This window comes from Silene latifolia, chromosome 1 (assembly GCF_048544455.1).
Source record: "Silene latifolia isolate original U9 population chromosome 1, ASM4854445v1, whole genome shotgun sequence".
NCBI classification, from domain to species: Eukaryota; Viridiplantae; Streptophyta; class Magnoliopsida; order Caryophyllales; family Caryophyllaceae; genus Silene; species Silene latifolia.
The window spans coordinates 13,507,691-13,528,900 of NC_133526.1; the positions used below are offsets into that span (position 1 = coordinate 13,507,691).

General features: G+C 43.4%; 1 protein-coding gene across 1 annotated transcript; it reads right to left on the reverse strand.

Annotated features, from left to right (window-relative positions):
- Positions 1–6,640: 6,640 nt before the first annotated feature.
- Positions 6,641–7,658, reverse strand: LOC141651543 (uncharacterized). Its single transcript, XM_074459267.1, has 2 exons — positions 7,161–7,658; positions 6,641–7,039 (listed from the first exon to the last, which is right to left on the reverse strand). The coding sequence occupies exons 1-2, from the start codon at positions 7,612–7,614 to the stop codon at positions 6,789–6,791; spliced, it is 705 nt and encodes a 234-aa protein (XP_074315368.1). The 5' UTR covers positions 7,615–7,658; the 3' UTR covers positions 6,641–6,788.
- Between the last annotated feature and the right edge of the window lie 13,552 nt (positions 7,659–21,210).

Here is a 21,210-nt window from a genome sequence, read left to right on the forward strand (position 1 = left end):
TTTTATTCAAACACCAATACTTTACTCAAAACACCTTTACCAACATCAAGAGGCTTAAGACAGTATGATAAACAAACAAAAGACAAGGTATTTCGATTTTATCAAACCCTAGAACTCAAAAATCCAATCTAAACCAAGAAATTGCTCTAACAACGGTATAATCGAGGTTTATATACAATTAAATCCAAAGAATGACAGGAAGAAGACTTAATTTCAGTTACTTATGATGAAAATTTGAAATACTAACAAAATCATACCATGACTTTGAAAACAAAGGGAGAATTGAGTTAAAACCTTACCTTGAATTGATTTATGGCAAGTAAGAACAAGTTGACTACCAAGAATTTACCTAAAAGCTTGAGGAAGGAGGAATATGGAGTTTTAGAGAGAAGAAGATGAAGAGATGGGAGGCGGAAATAAGAAAGAATGGGACGAAAATAGGGTTTTTGTATAACCCGGTTAAGTCCCGATAAAGCAGTACTCGGTCGAGTACTTTGTATACTCGGCCGAGTGTCGACTACTCGGTCGAGTATTCTACTTACTCGGTCGAGTATTCAAAAACATTAGTGATTTTAATTTCCACAAAATGGGCACTCGGTCGAGCACCTTCATACTCGGCCGAGTATGGTCTACTCGGTCGAGTACGGATTTCTACTCGGTCGAGTTTCCAAGAGTTGAGATGGAATTTGGATTTTAATGTTCCTGCAAAATAAATAGCATAGTTCGGAGTTCCGTGCAATCGGCTCGTCACTGTTAGAGCTTACTTCTACCACATAAACACGCATTAACACGAATTTTTTTTTTTCACACCCATTACCAATTCGATCTTCATCTCTACCTACATATCTTACTTTGCTACAAGAACAAACTACATGTCACCCCAAGCATATGTAACAATTAATTACTGTACCTTTAAAGTTTAACTCACATACCACATCATTACACATTCTACTAATCATCTTGTACACACCTTAAACCAAACGTTTACAAGACAACAATCATCACATAATGCAACCCTTGTCAAACAAATTAATTGACTTACCCCTAATCACACATTACAGCGATTCATTCACCGATTCTAGACTTTTCCACGCACATTGATACACATTATTCTAACCACAGATGCACACGACAACTATCACAGAGTAACGACTCTTACTAGCTACCCCTTTTTCCCCGTGTCTGGCTTAAGCTCGATGGGGCCATGATTTTGAAATGAGGGCGCCTACTCACCCAAAATCTAGCATCGGATGGGGCTCCCAACGTACATACACCAGGTTCATTTTAGTTGACACCCTACATTCATTAGATTCATTGGTTCAAGTTCCAAAATCATCGGCTCTGATACCACTTTGTAACACCCCCGTACACCAGGATGCCTTACCAAGGACCATTCTAATGTACGAAGGTGCTACCATCTCGGTTTTCCGAGGTAGTAGATCAAATAGACAATAAAAGAACATTTATAATACATTAATGTGGCCTATACAACATAAACCAGCACAAACTCTTATACAAAAAGATGAAGACTACTATAACTCATGATACAGCACTTCTAGACTGGTAGCGTGATGACTCGATCCCTCCAATCCTAGCAGCCACACGACAACGATACCTGCTAGACCAACTGCTCACCATCCCCGAATGGATCACAGCAGATACCACAAAACAACAACGGGGTCAGTACTGACTAACCAAATGAAAGACAAGCAAACAATGTAACCGGCTGATCATCCTCCAAAGTAACCGACTACACACCGAAGTGTGTAGCCCTGCTAGATTACCCATCACAATAGGTAATCCACTCCGCCAGTGGGTGACCGCAGCCCATCCCCACCTAGTCCAGCTCATCAACGAGCGACTAACAATCCCTGTTCCTTAATGTGCACATCCCCTCCCGTGACGGGTTCCACGGAGGGCGAACTAGGGTGTGAAGCCACTCCCGCAAGTGACTCCACCACAATCACACACACACAGCATTACCGATGTCATAACACCACAACCGTCACAACGCAACCACACCAACATCGTCACCACAACACCCAACCTCCGATGATCAGCGGATAACAACAATAATTATAAAATATATGCAATCTCAAAAAATTAACAGTACTGAGTAGGAGAAACCCTACCTCGTCGCAAATTGTGAAAGACATCCAAACACAGCCAAGCAAGACTCCAATATGCATCCTAATAACGCGCATCGACGACGACATAGACGACAACCACGCACGCAACCTTCCTAAGCGAATCCCGTCTCTCCCATGGTGGAGGCGTAGGCTATATACATGAGAGTGTATAGAGGTGGGGGTGATAGAAGAGAATGGTAGGCTAGGGTTAGAGAAAGAGGAACTGTCGAAAAAATGGGGAAAATGAAATGAATCTCGCAAACTTGCGTTTTATATACTTACGCATCAACAGCAGCCATACTCGGTCGAGTACTGGCGTACTCGACCGAGTAGGCTCTACTCGGTCGAGTATAGACGATACTCGGCCGAGTAACCTCCGCTAGATCGAGTGTACAATCCTATAAAGCTCATGTTGCAAGCCTGGTCCCTCACCCATTCCTCCCTAAGGTCTATCTTGGTCAACAGAGTCGGTCAACAGAATCCTCAAATATCCTAGGTACTACAGCGGTCCCCCACTGGCGGCGAGGATTACCTGGGTAATCTGGCAGGGCTACACATCTCGGTGTGTAGTCAGTGATTGTGTGTGATTGGGAGACGGAGGTAGATGTTGATCAGCTGATTACCTTCATGTACTTGTCTTACTTTAATTATTCAGTAACTGACCCCGTTTAAATGTTTTAAAATCTATGGTGATCCATTCGGAGATGGTGAGCATATTGTGACAGGTGATGATGTTTACTAGCTATGGGGACGTCATGGGGAGTCATCACTCGAGTCTAGCTTCTGCTGTCATGAGATTCATCATTCAGTTTTTAGTTGTTGAACATTAGTAACCTTTATTTATTTTGGTTTTGGATTTTTGTAACATGTAAACATTAATCAGTTATACTTTAAATTGTGTTTTGGATTGGTAACTTTGATATACTAACCTCGGGCAATCGAGATGGTAACAACCCTTCATGTTAGGGTAGTCCTTGGTAAGGTACCTTGGTCGAGTACTCGGTCGAGTACTTGGTTGGTACTCGGTCGAGTGTGATATACTCCGTATTTTAGTGGGAGTACTCGGTCGAGTACTTGGTTGGTACTCGGTCGAGTGTGTGTTACTCGGCCTAGTGCACTTGACCGAGTAAACCGGTTCAGCGAGTTAGACGGTTTATTTTATGTTTTGGCCAAGGGTTTTTTTTTATAACAGTTGAGTCATTTCTAATTTCATTTTATCATTTCTAAAACCATTTCTAAACCTAGAGAGGGGGGGAGAAAGAAGAATTGTCGATCCTTTCATGTGATTGAAGATTTCTCACCGATTTCAACCTAATTCGATTTCCCTGTTTGTAAGTCGATTTCGTTCCATTGTTTACACGTCTTCTTCGAAAATTTTTAAAAGAGAGTCCTGTTTATTTGAAGTCTAGTTTATGCATATCAGATGTCGTAGTCAAATTCCTCATTGTTTGTCGTAGGTGATTTATTTATGAACATGTCGCTGAAAGGTCCGCGACTCTGATTTGGTTGTAGAAAATGATTTGAATCCCTAATTTATATGTCGATTTAGTTTTGGGGCTTTTTCATACATCATATTTGTAGAGTCTAGATGACAATAGAATTTGGAATTACTGAAAAATAATGTTTTAAACTCGTTTTATGAGTCAAAACTTTTTATGTGACGGATTCTGTCAGTTTTTGGAAATCAGTCTGGAAACGCTTGATAATTTTGGAATTTGAGAAAAATACGTTAGATATGATTTGTATCTAAGACTCATGGGGTTCCAATACAATTGGCCTTGCATTAATTCGATGTTTCTAGAATTAGTTATGCATTTTATACCGAGTCTGTCATGTGCTGGAAAATCTGGAAAAGGCGTGCTTGTTCTTTAAGTTGATATTCTTATATAGTTATGATGAGTCTAGGTTATGTGCATGATGAATTGATTGAGTAGGTGGTAATTATACATAATTATGCTATGTAGGTGATGGATATGTGAAGGATCATGATTGATTGCTTGTGTGTGCGTGTATTGCGAAAAGGTAGGGTTTCCCTACTCGGTTTACTGTTAATTGATTTAAGATTGTATTGTGATTGTTGTAATTGGTATTGTGGTTATCTCTTGATCTTGGAGTTGGAGTTGGGTGTTGGAGTTTTGATGGTTGTTGATGATGTTCGTGAGGTGCGTCCTCGGCTGAGTGGAGTCACTTGCGGGAGTGGCTTCACGTCCTAGTTCCGCCCTCTGTGCATGGAACCCGCCACAGGAGGGGATGTGCACATTAATGGACAGGGTTATCGCTCGTTGATGAGCGGGGTTTAGGTGGGGATTGGCTGCGGTCCCCCACTGGCGGCGAGGATTACCTGTTGCGATGGGTAACCTGGCAGGGCTACACATCTCGGTGTGTAGTCAGTGATTGTGTGTGATTGGGAGACGGAGGTGGATGTTGATCAGCTGATTACCTTCATGTACTTGTCTTACTTTAATTATTCAGTAACTGACCCCGTTTAAATGTTTTAAAATCTGTGGTGATCCATTCGGGGATGGTGAGCCGAATGTGACAGGTGATGATGTTTACTAGCTATGGGGACGTCATGGGGAGTCATCACTCGAGTCTAGCTTCCGCTGTCATGAGATTCATCATTCAGTTTTTAGTTGTTGAACATTAGTAACCTTTATTTATTTTGGTTTTGGATTTTTGTAACATGTAAACATTAATCAGTTATACTTTAAATTGTGTTTTGGATTGGTAACTTTGATATACTAACCTCGGGCAACCGAGATGGTAACAACCCTTCATGCTAGGGTAGTCCTTGGTAAGGTACCTTGGTATGAGGGGGTGTTACACAAGCCATCTCCATCACCACCGAGGTCACCATCGGCTCACCATTTCCACAATCTTCCACTGCATCTCGCCTGAATGGCTGCTCCCTAATTCACTATCACCGGCAACAGCAACAACACCAACGAACCACCATCCGCTCCTCTCCACGACTACAATCACAAACCCGTCATCCACCAAAACTGTCCCACTCCTCATCACCAATTCACATCAATCTCGTCATCAACAATGAATAATTCAACCTCCATCGTCCTCGTTGCATCTCACCGACACCATTAATGGACATCATCGTCCTCCGTTATCACCATTCATTCATGTTCATCTTCTCTACTCCAACACAACAACATGTAATCAAGCAACCACCTGCTCGTCCCCTGCATCTCGCCGGCCAGTTCAATTCACTCCTCCATCACCATCAACCATATATATTTATTCCATAGATCTCCTCTACCATTCATTAACCACATCATCACCCACTAAATTCACCACCGTCGATCAGGAACTCGACATCTGATCAACGCACCATTCTTACCACCTTGTAGTGGTACCGAGATGAGCCCAGCTCCTCTGCTCCTCCGAACTCACCCACCAGGCCATCAACACCAAATGACCCCGCCAATAACAATATACAAAACCTGACGAGATCAAGGAGTCATATGTAAAAGCAATTTGATGTGAGATTTAAGATGGGTAAAATATGTGGTGTCATTTGGGGATTTTGACGATTATGATTAGTTGGTTGCTAGATGGTTGATGAGGGACTATGTGGGATGATGGAGGAGTGAAAAAGGTTATTATTTATATTTACAAACCAACAATAATTCATTAAGTTTATAAACCAACGACCAGATTTGACCGGAGACGTCGAAGATGATCGGTAATTGAAGGTCAGTGGACGGTGGTCGCAGGTGTTTCCTGGTGGGAGAAACGGGTTGTTGGCGGTGGTCAAATGATTAACAACGGAGGAGTAAGGTCGAGGTTCAGATCGACGAACAAAGACTTTTAATATTCTTAATAAAATTTCTCTCTAACTTTCCCTCCTAACCCAAAATCTCCCTCCAAACTTGTAAAAATTTCCCTCCAAACAAAGAATGGAATCTTTATTGGTCTTGCCATATGTCACATTATTACTAGTCAGTGTACAAAGACCTTGTACACTTCGTGTATTCCTAGCATCTTTGATATTAGACTAGTTGGTAGAACTTCTTGGGAACAAACCATGAGATACCAGGTTCTAGTCTCCTTATTGGAGTATTTTTTAGTGATTTGGACGGGCCCTTATCATTTAATTGTTGTAGTTTTCAATTTAATTGTAAAAAATTGCTTGGAAGTGGACTTGATCTCTAAACCTCATAGTAATTTAACATCTTTTACCTTAAGTCTCTTTCATTGAGCCACTTTTACTCATTTACTAAAATAAGCACTAAATTGTTTTATATATTAAGAGACTAGAGTATTATTTTTGAACATTTTTACAGCAAACTTTCGAGTGGTGGAGAAAAATTCCAAATAAATTACTTTACGAAAAAAATTCATAAATGACCAATTACTGTTGCGTTTTGATCTATATACAACATTAGTTTAGGATTTTTAAAAATATAAAAATTACTTTTTAGATTGAAGATGATACAGAGAAAAACAAATTTATAACCTCTTTACTTAACTGCTCTAGTATATTGCAAGCTTTAACAACGGAGTCAAATACACAACGTACCAAAAAGAAAAATGGAAAACAAAGACTAACAAAGTGTTAACGACTTCGAGTTCAAAGCAGAGGCTTTTGTGGCCATGAGACTGCGAGAGTAATAACTTATCTGCTTGTTAGATTTTGTAACCACCTCAAAAAAGCCATACAAGGTGGATGGTGGACTTCTCCTGGATGTCATAGTCGGCGAGGGTGTGGCTGCCTTCGAGTTGCTGGGGTTGCTGTTTCCCAAATACTAGTCGCTGTTGGTGTGGTGGACAACCCTTTTCCAAATAGATCTTGGATTTGAGGCAGTCAATTGTCATAAAGGGTTCGACTCTCATACTGATTGTATTGCCATCATGGCTTCTCAAGAAGATTTGTATTTCTGGTATTTCTGCGTCTTCTACATAAAATCAACAACCTCTACTCAGATAACAAACTTCAAATTTTAAAAAATGCAAAGCATGTGAACAAAACATCAAACAATGTTCATAAATAATGAAGCTTTATAAATTCCAAAATACCTGCTTCCACTTTGGCCTCCACCTCCCGATTATACTCCAACGCCTGCTCATACCTTTTAATCACCTTTGCCTCGGTGTCCTTTCTAAACCCCAATTTCTTAGTTAAATCTTCTAATTCATCATTTTTAACCTCCAAATTTCTCTCCATTTTACGACGCTCAAAATCCCAATCCAACTGCTCCGCCATCAATTTCCCAACTTCCGCCTCCACCTCCCTGTTATACTCAAAGGTTTGATCATACCTCGCAATCAGCATCGCTTCTGCGTCCTTGCTAAACCCTAATTTCTTAGTTAAATATTCCACTTCGTCATTTTTCACCTCCAATTCTATAGCCAATCGACGACGCTCAACATCACAAGCCAGATGTTCAGCTTTCAATTTCCCCAATTCATTCTCTAAAGAGTGGATCTTAGCGATAGAAGCTCGATATTTTTCTACGTAATTGAAGCTCATCGTTCGTAAATTAGGGTTTCCAATAATACCGTTATTGAACGAGTATTTTATTTCAATTCGTATAAAGTAGAGAGTATTTGTGTAGTTTATATACTAGTACATAACTCGTGCAATACATGCACGTTATTTATAAAGTTTTACTTTTTAATATACTATTTATAGATTGTAAATTGACAATTTATTAATTTTTATACGACGACTTATCCTACAAAGTTAACGAAATTTTTATCACAAAAAACTTTGAGACAAATTTTATGCACCTCAAATAGGAAAGTATATAGGGGATTATATATCAGAATAGGAAAGTATATAGGTGATTATCTAAATAGGGAATGTGTTTTAGGCGGGAAAAATTGGAGTTTTCCTTATTCTTTTAGTATATAGAGATTCTTTTAGTATATAGAGATGCAGTACGTACAAATTTAGACTTGTCAAACGGGTCGGGCAGGCGGGTCATATGGGTCGGGTTGAATACAAGTCGGGTTATACGAGTCACGGGTCGGGTTAGGGTCCCAATACGGATCAAGAAATAATTTCTAACATCTTTTTTAAACTTTTTTTTAATTAAAAAAATATTTTTTAAACATGTAAAACATATTTAAATATAATATTTTAATCATATTCAACGTTTATATTAATTATATTGACATAATTATTAAAATAATTTTTTTTAATAATTATTTTATTATTTAATATTATAAAAGTTACATAAAATTAACTTTTTAGTTGTTTTTATAATTTTAAGTAATAAAAAAAATTGGGTACTATGCTACTAGTGTAACACCCCCTCATACCAAGGTACCTTACCAAGGACTACCCTAACATGAAAGGCTGTTACCATCTCGGTTTCCCGAGGTTAGTATATCAAAGTTACAATTTCCAAACAACATTTATTAAAGTATAAAGAGTTAGCGAATACATTATCTCAAATCAACTCAAACTAAAAGTGTAAGAACTTCAATACAACTGAAATCATTGACGGCTAAACTCGTAACGGCGGAAACTAGACTCGAAGTGATGTCTCCCCATGTCTGTCCCATAACTAAACATCTGCATTACCTGTCATATCTGCTCACCATCCCCGAATGGATCACCGCGAGTTTTACAAAACAACAACACGGGGTCAGTTATCGCATAATTCAAATAAGACAAACAAATAATGTAACCGGCTGATCATCCTCCATCCCCTGTCTCCCAATTTCACACATTCACCGACTACACACCGAAGTGTGTAGCCCTGCCAGATTACCCATCGCAACAGGTAATCCTCGCCGCCAGTGGGTGACCGCAGCCCATCCCCACCTAGTCCAACTCATCAACGAGCGACTAACAATCCCTGTCCCTTAATGTGCACATCCCCTCCCGTGACGGGTTCCACGGAGGGCGAACTAGGGTGTGAAGCCACTCCCGCAAGTGACTCCACCACAATCACACATACCACAAAGATCACAAACTTGTCACAACACCACTTCCGTCACAACACAACCACATCACCACCGTCACCACAACACCAACACTTCGATGATCAGCAGACAACAATCATACACAATACAACAAATATCTCAATTCAATTACACAAGAACTGAGTAGGGAAACCCTACCTTTTCGCAATCCGCTTACGCTGCAATCAACCATACAAATGCATAACAATTACCACATCGTCACCTACAACAACAATCATATAGTTCCAATCACTAACTGCAAAACCCCATTTCCCCCAATTCATGAATAAAGACAAACCCTATAATTAATCATCAACAACATAGGGATAAAGACTTACCGGCGAAAGAAACAAAGAATGAATGAACTTGCTATGATCACACACACACACAAGGGGAGATTTAGAGAGGATTAGAGCGTCGTTTGAGTGATTAGGTTTTATGAAATGTAATAGGAAACTGTTTTGCGTTTATAAATAACTCTAATCCTTTCTAAATCAATCGCGGAAAAAATATAACCCGTCAGACCGGATACTCGGTCGAGTAAAATGTATACTCGGCCGAGTATCCTCTACTCGGTCGAGTATTCACCATACTCGGCCGAGTATTCCTCGGCAGAACTCAAACAAACTACACTCTTGGCACTACTCGACCGAGTAGGCTCTACTCGATCGAGTACTTAGCTTATAAAATCCGTAGTATTACAGTCTTCCCCCTTAAAAAGAATTTCGTCCCCGAAATTCCAGCCCAACCTATAAAACATGGACACTTAACACTAACTCCACAAACCACTCTTCCTTCCACAACATGGCTCATGATATCGTCTCAACTATAGCATAGGCTCCCAATACTGACTCCATAACATTACCAAATAACCACAATATAATGTTGCCAACCTTGTCTCACTTCCATAACACTCAATAGCACTCAATCCACAAAAGAAGATCAACCATCAAAACGGAATGTTACATTCTACCATCCTTAAAACGAACTTCGTCCTCGAAGTTTACTCAAACACATAAATATCATCTTCCAATCACAAAACTATCGGACTCATAATCATCATCATTCAACTCAAACACTATTGAAATATTCTCTCATTCCTAAACATCGAACTACTACAAGCACGGTCATGACCTTTAATAAAAATCAAAACAAATATCCGTCCTTTATGCTACACCAACACTCTACTTCCAATTATAGTACCATATGCACAACCATCAAAATCTCTTTTATCGCATCCTACTCCTCTTAAGATAAATGTTACGTCCTCGTAACTCACTAATACTAAATCCTAGCTATATCTTCTCATTATCCTCATCACCACCGCATGTCAAAGATAACCACTTATAATCTGAACAGTCGCCATGCATATATCTTAGGCTCTCTTACTTAAACAACTCTCATCCTTCAATTCACTCGTCACATCCTCTAACCTATACCTCAAAATCTTTAACTTAACCCAAAACTTCAACTCTTCCACATTACCGCAACATGACACACCTCTCTATATAAACTATATAAAACTCATATCACCAAAAGCATAACTCACACTCCACACTTGTTACGTACACTCACACTAGATCCTCAAGTTCTTTTCTTTCATTACCGCAAAACTCATACATAACTTAACATGACACCAATTCCCAATATCCTGCACTTACTATCTCAACAAAAGATTATGAACCACCTGCCGCTTTCAGATCATTACAACACATATTCCACGAATCACCTGCCATGACAATGACTACCGATGCCTCATCTTAAAATAAGATCAAAATTATCAGAATAACTTCTCACAACCGTGTCCCATCAACCGTAAATATCACTATACCATGACAACAACGAAAACATATACAACTCTCTTTCATATCCTACTCTACTCTCATTCCCAAACCGAAATCGGTAAGAAACATCAACAAACAAAACAACAATCTACATGTTCAACCAAAACTCACAAGGAACAAAGAAAAAATAAAACAACAATCTATGTTTAATCGGTATGAACTTTCAAACTCGTATCATAATCACCTCACCTACTCCACCACAATCGGTGACGGCATCGCAACACCGCCACCAACAGCCGCAGACCCAGCGAAAAATACCCGCATCACAATACTAAGTACCGTGTCTTGATCACCACCCGAGGCACCACAACCACACCGATAGACATCACAACATACACAATCCCATAAACACCGACTCAATATAACATCTCGGACAAGAAAACTTGCTCAAGACCGCTTTTACCGGATCACAACACCATATATCATACGGAATAAATAGACAAGAATCTCATGCATACCATCCATACTTTTTCATGGAATAAACATATATCATGAATACACATGCAAGTATAACCAGTCTTGTCAGACCACCCAAACTATGACTTTTGATCATCATTCCATTAAGTTACCGTATCCAACATATCTTACTAACATTCTGATAACAACATTATAACTATCACACCATATCGCTTCTCGTGAGGTCACAACCTCACACAAACATTTATATATTTCTTAGACCCATAATCACATCCAACTAGTCAATCCTGATCACGTAAGTTACCACTTGACAATGAATATCTCTTATCCGGACTTAACTCATGTGCCCTTCCTAACATATCTTCTCTTACACACAATTATCACCCCTCCCAAATGTAGCCATAACATCGCACTCAACTTCCAGCCAACACCTCGTATATCCACATCTTGTACTTCCTCACAACCAAACATACTAACCACCTCCACAAAATCAATCTCATTAGAACAACTAACTTCCCTAAAGTAACATCACCCTCAGCCACTAGTGACACTACTATGACACCAACATCCTTCATGTGACTACTCTCTTACTATCACTTCTTAATATAACAATCTGTTTCCTCTCTTTGGTTATCATCCCAAATACGAACATCCAATCCATCAACAAAACATACCTCAACATTATTCCCAATTCTATCCTTTATCATATCGCTACCTAACTCCCCACCAAAATCTCAGATCTTGCAACACTCCACAAGCTTCTTATTCCCTTAATACCTCGAAACTCACAGCTAACACGTCGTCCTGCTCTCCTATATAACCATTAACTCACACCCTCTAGTGGGGATATCGTACATTTCATAATTTCCTACCTTCATGCTCCTTAACTCCGGTCAACGTTCTCTCAACTTACTTCCATCTCTCTTTCTCTCCTTTTACTCAATAATGCCAATTAATAAGTCATCTCCTTTCTCTTTCTACCTAACCCTTTAGTCATTTGTTTATTTTTCATAGCTCTACAACTCTAATTCCATTAATTCATATCAATATCTTATCATTCTTATCTTTTATCATCTCTCATCTTGCTTCACACTCACCCTTGTCACCATCAAGTCCACGCACTAACAGTTACTCTTCAATTAGTCGTATCTCCCTTTCGCATCTCTAGAAACCAAAATTCACTTCATACCGTTTGTCCAAAGAATTACACACTAGGCTCACCCCTTGATATTCCAACTTCCCAAACTTAGCCACTTTCTACAAATCCACATCGCGACATAACTTCCTTTAAGTTCACTATATATCTCTCTTTCCTATCTTCTTACAAAAACCTTCCATTACATATATCCTTATGCAACTCTATCCTAGTTGTCTTCCTCCATAAATCCTTACACATCCAAATATGCCACTATTCGTATCCCTTATCTCAGTCTTTCATTCTCATGCTTCTTTACACTTACATCACCCTTGCCCATATACACTTACTTTTATACTACTCAACACACGACTATATCACTCATCATATCTCACAAAACATGCTCTTTACCTCGATTAGCTCATCATTCTTCCCTTTTCTTTTTCCACTATCCTTCACAACCACATTAACACATGTCTTCCTTACCCAACACATGTCCCTCATAAGCCGTCATTCTCCATGTCATAACTTCCGGTAACTTACGTATCAAGACCGCCTCACATATAAAAGAATGCGTTAAGACTCAAAACATACATGTGTATATACCCTACGACTCAAAACAATGTAAAAACATAGCCACCGGCTCAAAACAAAAGTAAGAACATAGCCACCGACTCAAAACAAAAGTAAGAACATAGCCACCGACTCAAAGTGGCAGCCCAAAGAGGTACTCGGTCGAGTACATAACATACTAGGTCGAGTACAAGGTACTCGGTCGAGTAACTATATTACTCGGTCGAGTTTTCGACTCTGCAGCAAACTCAATTGTCGCATAAGGATTACTCGGTCGAGTATTGGGAATACTCGGCCGAGTAGACCTTACTCGGTCGAGTATGAGACTACTCGGCCGAGTTCACGACTCCAGACGCTAAACAGTATTATCACCGAGAGATTACTCGGCCGAATATGGAATACTCGGTCGAGTATAAAAGATACTCGGCCGAGTATGGACTACTCGGTCGAGTATCGGCGCAGTTCTCAGCACCGACCAGTTTTCGTAAAACAGTCACATCTCACTCGTTACTTGGTCATTTTGGGCGTGTGACCTATCGTTAGAATCGTAAGAGGACAAGTTATCACCTCAACTTGGAATCACGGCAATATCATTTCCAGAACTCGACTTATGACAGTTTTAAGACAACCCTTCCCTAATCGTTCTTTATACAAATCAAGTTTCCTAAGCCAAAACAACTTGAACATACATAAGGCAACAATAATAATTCAATACCTCTAAAAACCAGTAAATAGTTGAACATTTATCATACTCACATTAAAACTAAACACGACATTTACATATATAGACGCATGACCTTAATCACATGCTTCTACCAACAATCAAGCATTAAAATCATCATGTTCATATGCACATGTACCACTACCATACTTCATGCTCAACATTGTATTAAACAGATAACATGATCACATTCTTCATAATCAATATCAATCAGATACAAATTCACAATTCACCTTTCATATTTTACCATGTTCCAACACTTAACATGCCAACATATTCCTTCTCAAAGTTTAACATGAAAAATCTTCGATGCATCTTTCAACAACTATCACATTCCACTTCTTTCATCATTTCATCCAACCATGCACAAGATTTAAACTATAGATATCACACTCATAGAACTCAAGCATACAACAGTTTTCCCCCCCATGTGACCGGCTTGAGATCGTAAGGGCCTTAATGCGACTTCGGGACGTCTCCCAAGTCCTTGCGGTAGCTCCAAACAACTCTCCCCGGGTTTATTTTATTTAGACTCCCTAAGTTCATTGGGTTCATTTGTTTTAGGTGCCGGAATCATCGGCTCTGATACCACTTTATAACACCCCCTCATACCAAGGTACCTTACCAAGGACTACCCTAACATGAAAGGCTGTTACCATCTCGGTTTCCCGAGGTTAGTATATCAAAGTTACAATTTCCAAACAACATTTATTAAAGTATAAAGAGTTAGCGAATACATTATCTCAAATCAACTCAAACTAAAAACTAAAGGCGAGGCCTGCACGACTGGTCTTGACCGTGTCTGGACTAATAAATTCGCCAGCTCCTCCGGTGGGACTCTTTTCGGAGGTCATTTCTTCTTTGGTGAGGGGTATAAAATCGTTATTCCTGAGGAGGGTCAGGCGGTCTGTTGCCCTCCCCCTGGGCATATCGGTGTATATATCAGGCACCTGGAGTATGGGCTCCGGTTTCCTTTGAACGAACACGTCGCGGCCATCATAAAGGCTATGAACGTTGTCGTGGCCCAACTGCATCCGTTGGCCATGAGGACGATAGTTGGCTTTGTGTGGCTCTGTCTCTTCAAGGGGGAGACCCCTACGGTTAACTTATTCCGCCGACTCCATAGTCTTCGGCCGTCGAAAGCCGGCAAAGTGGGGTGGTATAGCGTACAGACAGAGCCAGGCTATGTCTCCGTGAACAAACTTACTTCTTGCAAAGACAGGCAAGGGCGATGGGTGTACGTCCAAGTGCCGGAGGACTACCCATTGCCTCGGTCTTTCCAGAGCCCCGTTTACTTACGGTGTGAGGACCGGGAAGAATACGAGAAATGTACCTCCCGGGGTAAGGCTAAGATGGACGCTTCGTTGGTCCCCCTTGCCGCGGATGAGAAGCGGGCGATGCATTTGTTTGACGCTGAGAAAGGATGGTTGCCCCCGACTCAGATCATTCTTCAAGACGAGCTGCTTTGCCGCGTCGGCCTCATACCGGCCCTCAACCAGGGTGAGTGGGGTCGGTGTTAGGCCCACCTTTGCTTGCTATATTCCTGTTTTTGGAGCCTTGTTTTACTTCTTTTATGTAACTCTTGTTTGATTTCTTGCAGATCGGTTTGGTCAGGATCTGTCTGAGAGGGACTTGGAGAGGTTAGGGCTTGACAAGGACGGGAAGGTCTTACAGCGGCGTCCTACGGCTGATTTTCGTGATCGTAGACTAGCCCCCAACGAAGTCATGGATAAGCAGACGAGGGGGTTGGATCAGGAGACGGCCCATGCACGGGTTCTCGGAGGCGTGCCGAAGAGATCAAAGAAGGCAGCGTCCAAGTCGGCGGCGGTATCAATGCCAACTCCCTCTTCGACCCCGGTGGTCCAAAAGGATCATGTGGAGGTCATCAATATTACTGAGGGGGAGGTGACCGTTGCTAAGGTCCCTTCTCCGAAGAAGAGGAAAGAGCCACCGTCCGCTTCCACCGTTGCCGGGGAGAAGCCTGCCTCAACCAGCCCTCCAACTAAGAGGGTCCAAACTGGTACGGATCTAACTTGTGGTTCGGATTTAGCCGGTTCGTTGGACATTCCTGATGACAGACTTTCTGATGTGTCAATGCACGGTGACATGGATGCCCTGTGTAAATTTTTTGTAGATCCATCATCGGCAGCCGGCGTTCTGACTGAACGGCAATCAGGGAAGCAGCCTGAGAAGGTTATTGAGAAGGCGGGTGATAGAAATATCACCGTTGACTCCTCAGCTCAGACAATTCCTCCCACCGAGCTCGTGGCGGAGGGTGAGAGGATATATAAGAGGTTGGGGAAGTGGATCCGTCTAGCCGGTTCCCACGTCATGGAGCAGGAGAGGACCATGGCCCAATACGTGCCACACGATCGCAAAGCTTAAGCTTGATCTCTCTGCTGCGAGGGGGGAAACCGGGAAGGCTAAGCGGGATCTCCTTGCTGCCGAGAAGCGTGTGGAGGAAGCTGAGAAGCTGCTGAGGGCCGAGAGGGCCAAGGTTGAGGATGCTGATGGCGCCACGGCCAAGATGATGGAGGAGCGGGACAGGTATAAGGGCGCCTACGACGCTGTGGTTGCCAAGAGAGACGAGTGGGAGGATCGGTTCCAGAAGCAGGCGGAGACGCTCAGGGACGCACAGGCTATCCTTGCTCAAAAAGAGAAGGATATTGAAATGCTTCAAGATGATCTCCTCCCTAAAATGTGCGTCCAATTCCGGGACCAGGCCGAGGAGGCGACCAGGGAGGCAATCAGACAGCTCATCCCCGACGGCTCCTTCCCGTGGGATAAATTTGATCAGCTCCTGGATGAGATGGCTGATGCTGCGGAAGCAGCGGCTGCTGAGAAGGCGGAGGCGGCGAAGGCGGCTCAGATAGCGTTGGCCAAGGCGGCCTATGATGCAAAGGAGGCCGAAAAGGAGGCTGAGAGGCTAAAGGCGCTCGAAAATGTCGAGCCTTCTCTTGAGCCGCCCACCGAAGATCTTTCTTGCCTCGATGGAGGGCGAAGAACGAGCATAGGGAGACGGGCGGTCGTCACCAGACTCACCCGGCATCTCGGATAGCTTTAGCTGTTCGGGGGCCAACTATTGAGCCTTTCCTCCCTGCCAACTTTTGGCGCTTCAATTGATATGATTGTAACCTTTTGCTTTTCTTTTCCTTGTTTGTAAAAACTTTCTTGGTAGGTTGTGTTTAGGCTTACCCCTATGGGGACGGCCGTCGTCTGTATTCCTCTTTCAATTATTTTTAACAAAGTTTGTCCTATTGGCCTTTGGCTTGGCCGAGGCTTTGATCACAATTCTTTGTTTTTCTTGCGTTATCAATTGAGTGCCTTCGTTTTTACCTTTGATATGGCCGAGTCAGTTTGAATGCATATCTCAACTGTGTAACATCTTTGATGTATTGACCGATGTGTCCCCGTCGCTCTCGGCAAGTGGCCGAGGTAATCGGGGTTACGGCTCGATAGCAATTCTTCTAGCATACCGGTCGTTGTGTCCCCGTCGCTCTCGGCAAGTAGCCGAGGTAATCGGGGTTACGGCTCGATAGCAATTCTTCTAGCATACCGGTCGTTGTGTCCCCGTCGCTCTCGGCAAGTAGCCGAGGTAATCGGGGTTACGGCTCGATAGCAATTCTTCTAGCATACCGGTCGTTGTGTCCCCGTCGCTCTCGGCAAGTAGCCGAGGTAATCGGGGTTACGGCTCGATAGCAATTCTTCTAGCATACCGGTCGTTGTGTTCCCGTCGCTCTCGGCAAGTAGCCGAGGTAATCGGGGTTACGGCTCGATAGCAATTCTTCTAGCATACCGGTCGTTGTGTCCCCGTCGCTCTCGGCAAGTAGCCGAGGTAATCGGGGTTACGGCTCGATAGCAATTCTTCTAGCATACCGGTCGTTGTGTCCCCGTCGCTCTCGGCAAGTAGCCGAGGTAATCGGGGTTACGGCTCGATAGCAATTCTTCTAGCATACCGGTCGTTGTGTCCCCATCGCTCTCGGCAAGTAGCCGAGGTAATCGGGGTTACGGCTCGATAGCAATTCTTCTAGCATACCGGTCGTTGTGTCCCCGTCGCTCTCGGCAAGTAGTCGAGGTAATCGGGGTTACGGCTCGATAGCAATTCTTCTAGCATACCGGTCGTTGTGTTCCCGTCGCTCTCGGCAAGTAGCCGAGGTAATCGGGGTTACGGCTCGATAGCAATTCTTCTTTTTGGGTGGCAATTATGGAGGGGACAAGCACTTGGATGGAAAACTTGGTTGTTTCTTCATTTATGATCACGCGTTGGGGTGTCCACATTGGTTTTGGACACCTCCGCCGCTATACAAAGTACTTTCTTAAGTTGTCGGTGTTCCAATGGCTCATCAAAGGCACACCCTCCATGTCTGTCGGCCGGTATGTACCCGCCTCATTTCTTCAACCACCTTGTAGGACCCTCCCGATTGGCCGTTAGTTTACCATGAATATTTCCTTTGTTGGTGGCGGCCGACTTTCTTAGGACTAGATCTCCTACTTTTAAGTCCCTCTTGTGGACTCTTCGGTTGTAGGCTCTTCTCATCCGGTTTTGGTATCTTGCCAAGTTGAGGCGTCTTTGTATTTCGGCTTTCTTCGACCAGATCTAGGGAGGCTTTAAGGCCTTCCTCATTTTCGATCGGTTAAAAGTAGCCGTTCTGAATGTTGGCACCGTCGCTTCAATTGGTAGGACTGCTTCGGATCCGTAGACTAAGTGGAAAGGAGTGTACCCCGTTGCTTCTTTTTCCGTGGTTCGTAGGGACCACAAGACGCCGGGTAGTTCATCGGCCCATCTTCCTTTAAGGTCTTCCACTGTCTTCTTCAAACCGTGAGGATCGTCTTATTGGTCGCCTCCTTTGTCCGTTGCTTCGTGGGTGGCGTGACGGAGGAGTATGCAAACTTGATACCAAGCTCTTCTAACCAGTTCATTATCAGGTCACTCCAAAATTCTCGGCCGTGGTCAAATACCATGACTTGGGGCAATCCAAATCGGGTTATAACATTTTCCCAGATTACCTTTCTGACGGCCGCTGTGGTTTTCGCCGGTACTGCTATCGCTTCAACCCATTTGGTGAAGTAATCAACGGCGACGATCAAGAACTTCCTTCCTCCGGAGGCCGTTGGAAACGGCCCTAGCATATCCATCCCCCATTGTGCGAAAGGAAGGGGGCTAAGCACCGGTTGTAGGTCTCGGGAGGGAGCATGTATCACCGGGGCATGCATCCGCGCTTCGTGCACTTCTTGGTCTTCGTTCGAGTCTTGAAGCATGGTGGGCCGAGTAGCCGCTCGAGAGCTTTGTGGGCTAGTGTTCTTGCCCCCATGTGGTGTCCGCATATGCCCTCGTGAATCTCTGTCAGTATTAGCTCTGCGTCGGTCGGACCGACACATTTCAAGAGTGGTCTTATTACGGACCTTCTGTACAGTTCCCCTTCGAACACCAAGTACCTGGCGGCGATCCTTTTTATCTTGGCCGAGAGATTGCGGTCCTCCGGCAACTCACTTGTAACTTTGTATTTCATTATCAGAGTCATCCACGTTGTTTCGGTCTCTACGTTGCCCACCATGCCGACATCCTCATTGATACTCTTCGTATTCCTGATATCTACCAGCACGGTTCGGCTGACATTCTTGATGGTTGAGCTGGCAAGTTTTGAGAGAGCGTCGGCCCGGTTGTTCTCAGATCTGGGAACGCATTGGATTTGGAAAGATTTCAATTTTGCTATGTCAGCTCTTACCCTTTCCAGGTATCTTACCATCCCGTCGTCCCGAGCCTCAAACTCCCTCCGATTTGGTTAGTAACCAACGGTGAGTCCGCTTTTTAACACAATGTGTTACGCTCCGGCAGCCCTAGCTAGCTCGACTCCGGTTATCACCGCCTCGTATTCGGACTCGTTGTTCGAGGCCGAGAAGGTGAATTTCAAGGCATATTCGAACTCGTCCCCGTTTGGGCTGATGATAAGGATGCCGGCTCCCGAGCTGTTCGTCGTGGAGGAGCCGTCGGTGTAAACCTCCCATACACCTGGGTTTGGTTCTTCTTGATACGTGCATTCGGCCAGAAATCGCAAGTGCTTGCCCCTTTATCGAAGGCCTTGGTTTGTACTTTGAATGCCGAAGCCGAGAGTTCCACCGTCCATTTGATAAGCCTACCGGATTGTTCGAATTTCTCCAAAGCTTTTTCCAAAGGCTGGTCGGTTAGGACCGTCACGGGATGAGCGTCGAAGTAGGGTTTTAACTTCCTTGTGGCAACGACGACGGCGAAAGCTGCTTTTTCAATTAGTGGGTAATTTCTCTCGGCGGGCAATAGTGTATGGCTGACAAAGTAGATTGGGTGTTGCTGTTTGTCTTCTTCCCTGATGATCACGGCACTGACCGTGGCCGAGGTAACTGCTATGTATAGGTATAGCGTCTCCCCCAGTGTCGGCCTGGACAGAGTTGGGAGAGTCTGAAGATGAGCTTTTAGTTGCTTGAAAGCTGTGCTCTGTTCCTCCCCCCAGCTGAAGTCTTTATTCCCCTTCAACACTTTGAAGAATGGGGTGCTCTTGTCGGCTGACCGAGAGATGAAACGGGCGAGAGCCGCCATTCTCCCGGTCAGCATCATAACCTCTTTTCGATTCCTTGGTTCCGGCAGGTCTAGGATTGCTCGGACTTTGTCTGGATTGGCATCAATGCCTCCGCACCGACGAGTACACCTAGGAATTTACCTGCCCGGACACCGAAGTTGCACTTCATTGGGTTGAGCTTCATCTTGTATTTCCTTAGTGAACAAAATGTCTCGTGTAAATCGGCCAAGTGCTCGCTGTCAGACTTGCTCTTTACAATAGCATCATCGACGTAAGCCTCAATGTTCCGTCCTTTTTTATTTTGGAACACTTTGTCCACCAGCCTTGTGTACGTTGCTCCGGTGTTCTTCAAACCAAACGGCATCATTTTGTACATGTATGTGCCGTTAGCAGTGATAAATGCGCATTTAGGCATGTCTTCCTCGGCCATGAATACCTGGTGATACCCTGAGAAGGCGTCCAAAGCAGCTCAAGATGGTGTAGCCTGCCGTGGCGTCTATTAAACTATCTATTCGAGGCAAGGGATAACAATCTTTGGGGCATGCTTTGTTAAGGTTGGTAAAGTCTACACACATTCTCCATGCCCCCGACGACTTCTTCACCATTACAACATTGGCTAACCACTCAGGATAAGTACAAGGCATGATGAAACCCGCCGCTAGTAATTTATCTACTTCGGCTTTGATCGCTTCATCCTTCTCGGCCGAAGAGTTCCTCATCCTCTGCTTGACTGGGCGAGCGGTGGAGAGTACGTTCAGCTTGTGAATAATCACCTCCCGGCTCACGCCTGGCATCTCGGCCGCTGAGTAGGCGAAAACATCTTTATTCTTCTTCAGCAGGTCCAGGAGGTCGGCTCTGAATTTGGGTTCCAGGTTGACACCGACGGTTACGGTGCGGCCCGGATCAATCTCTA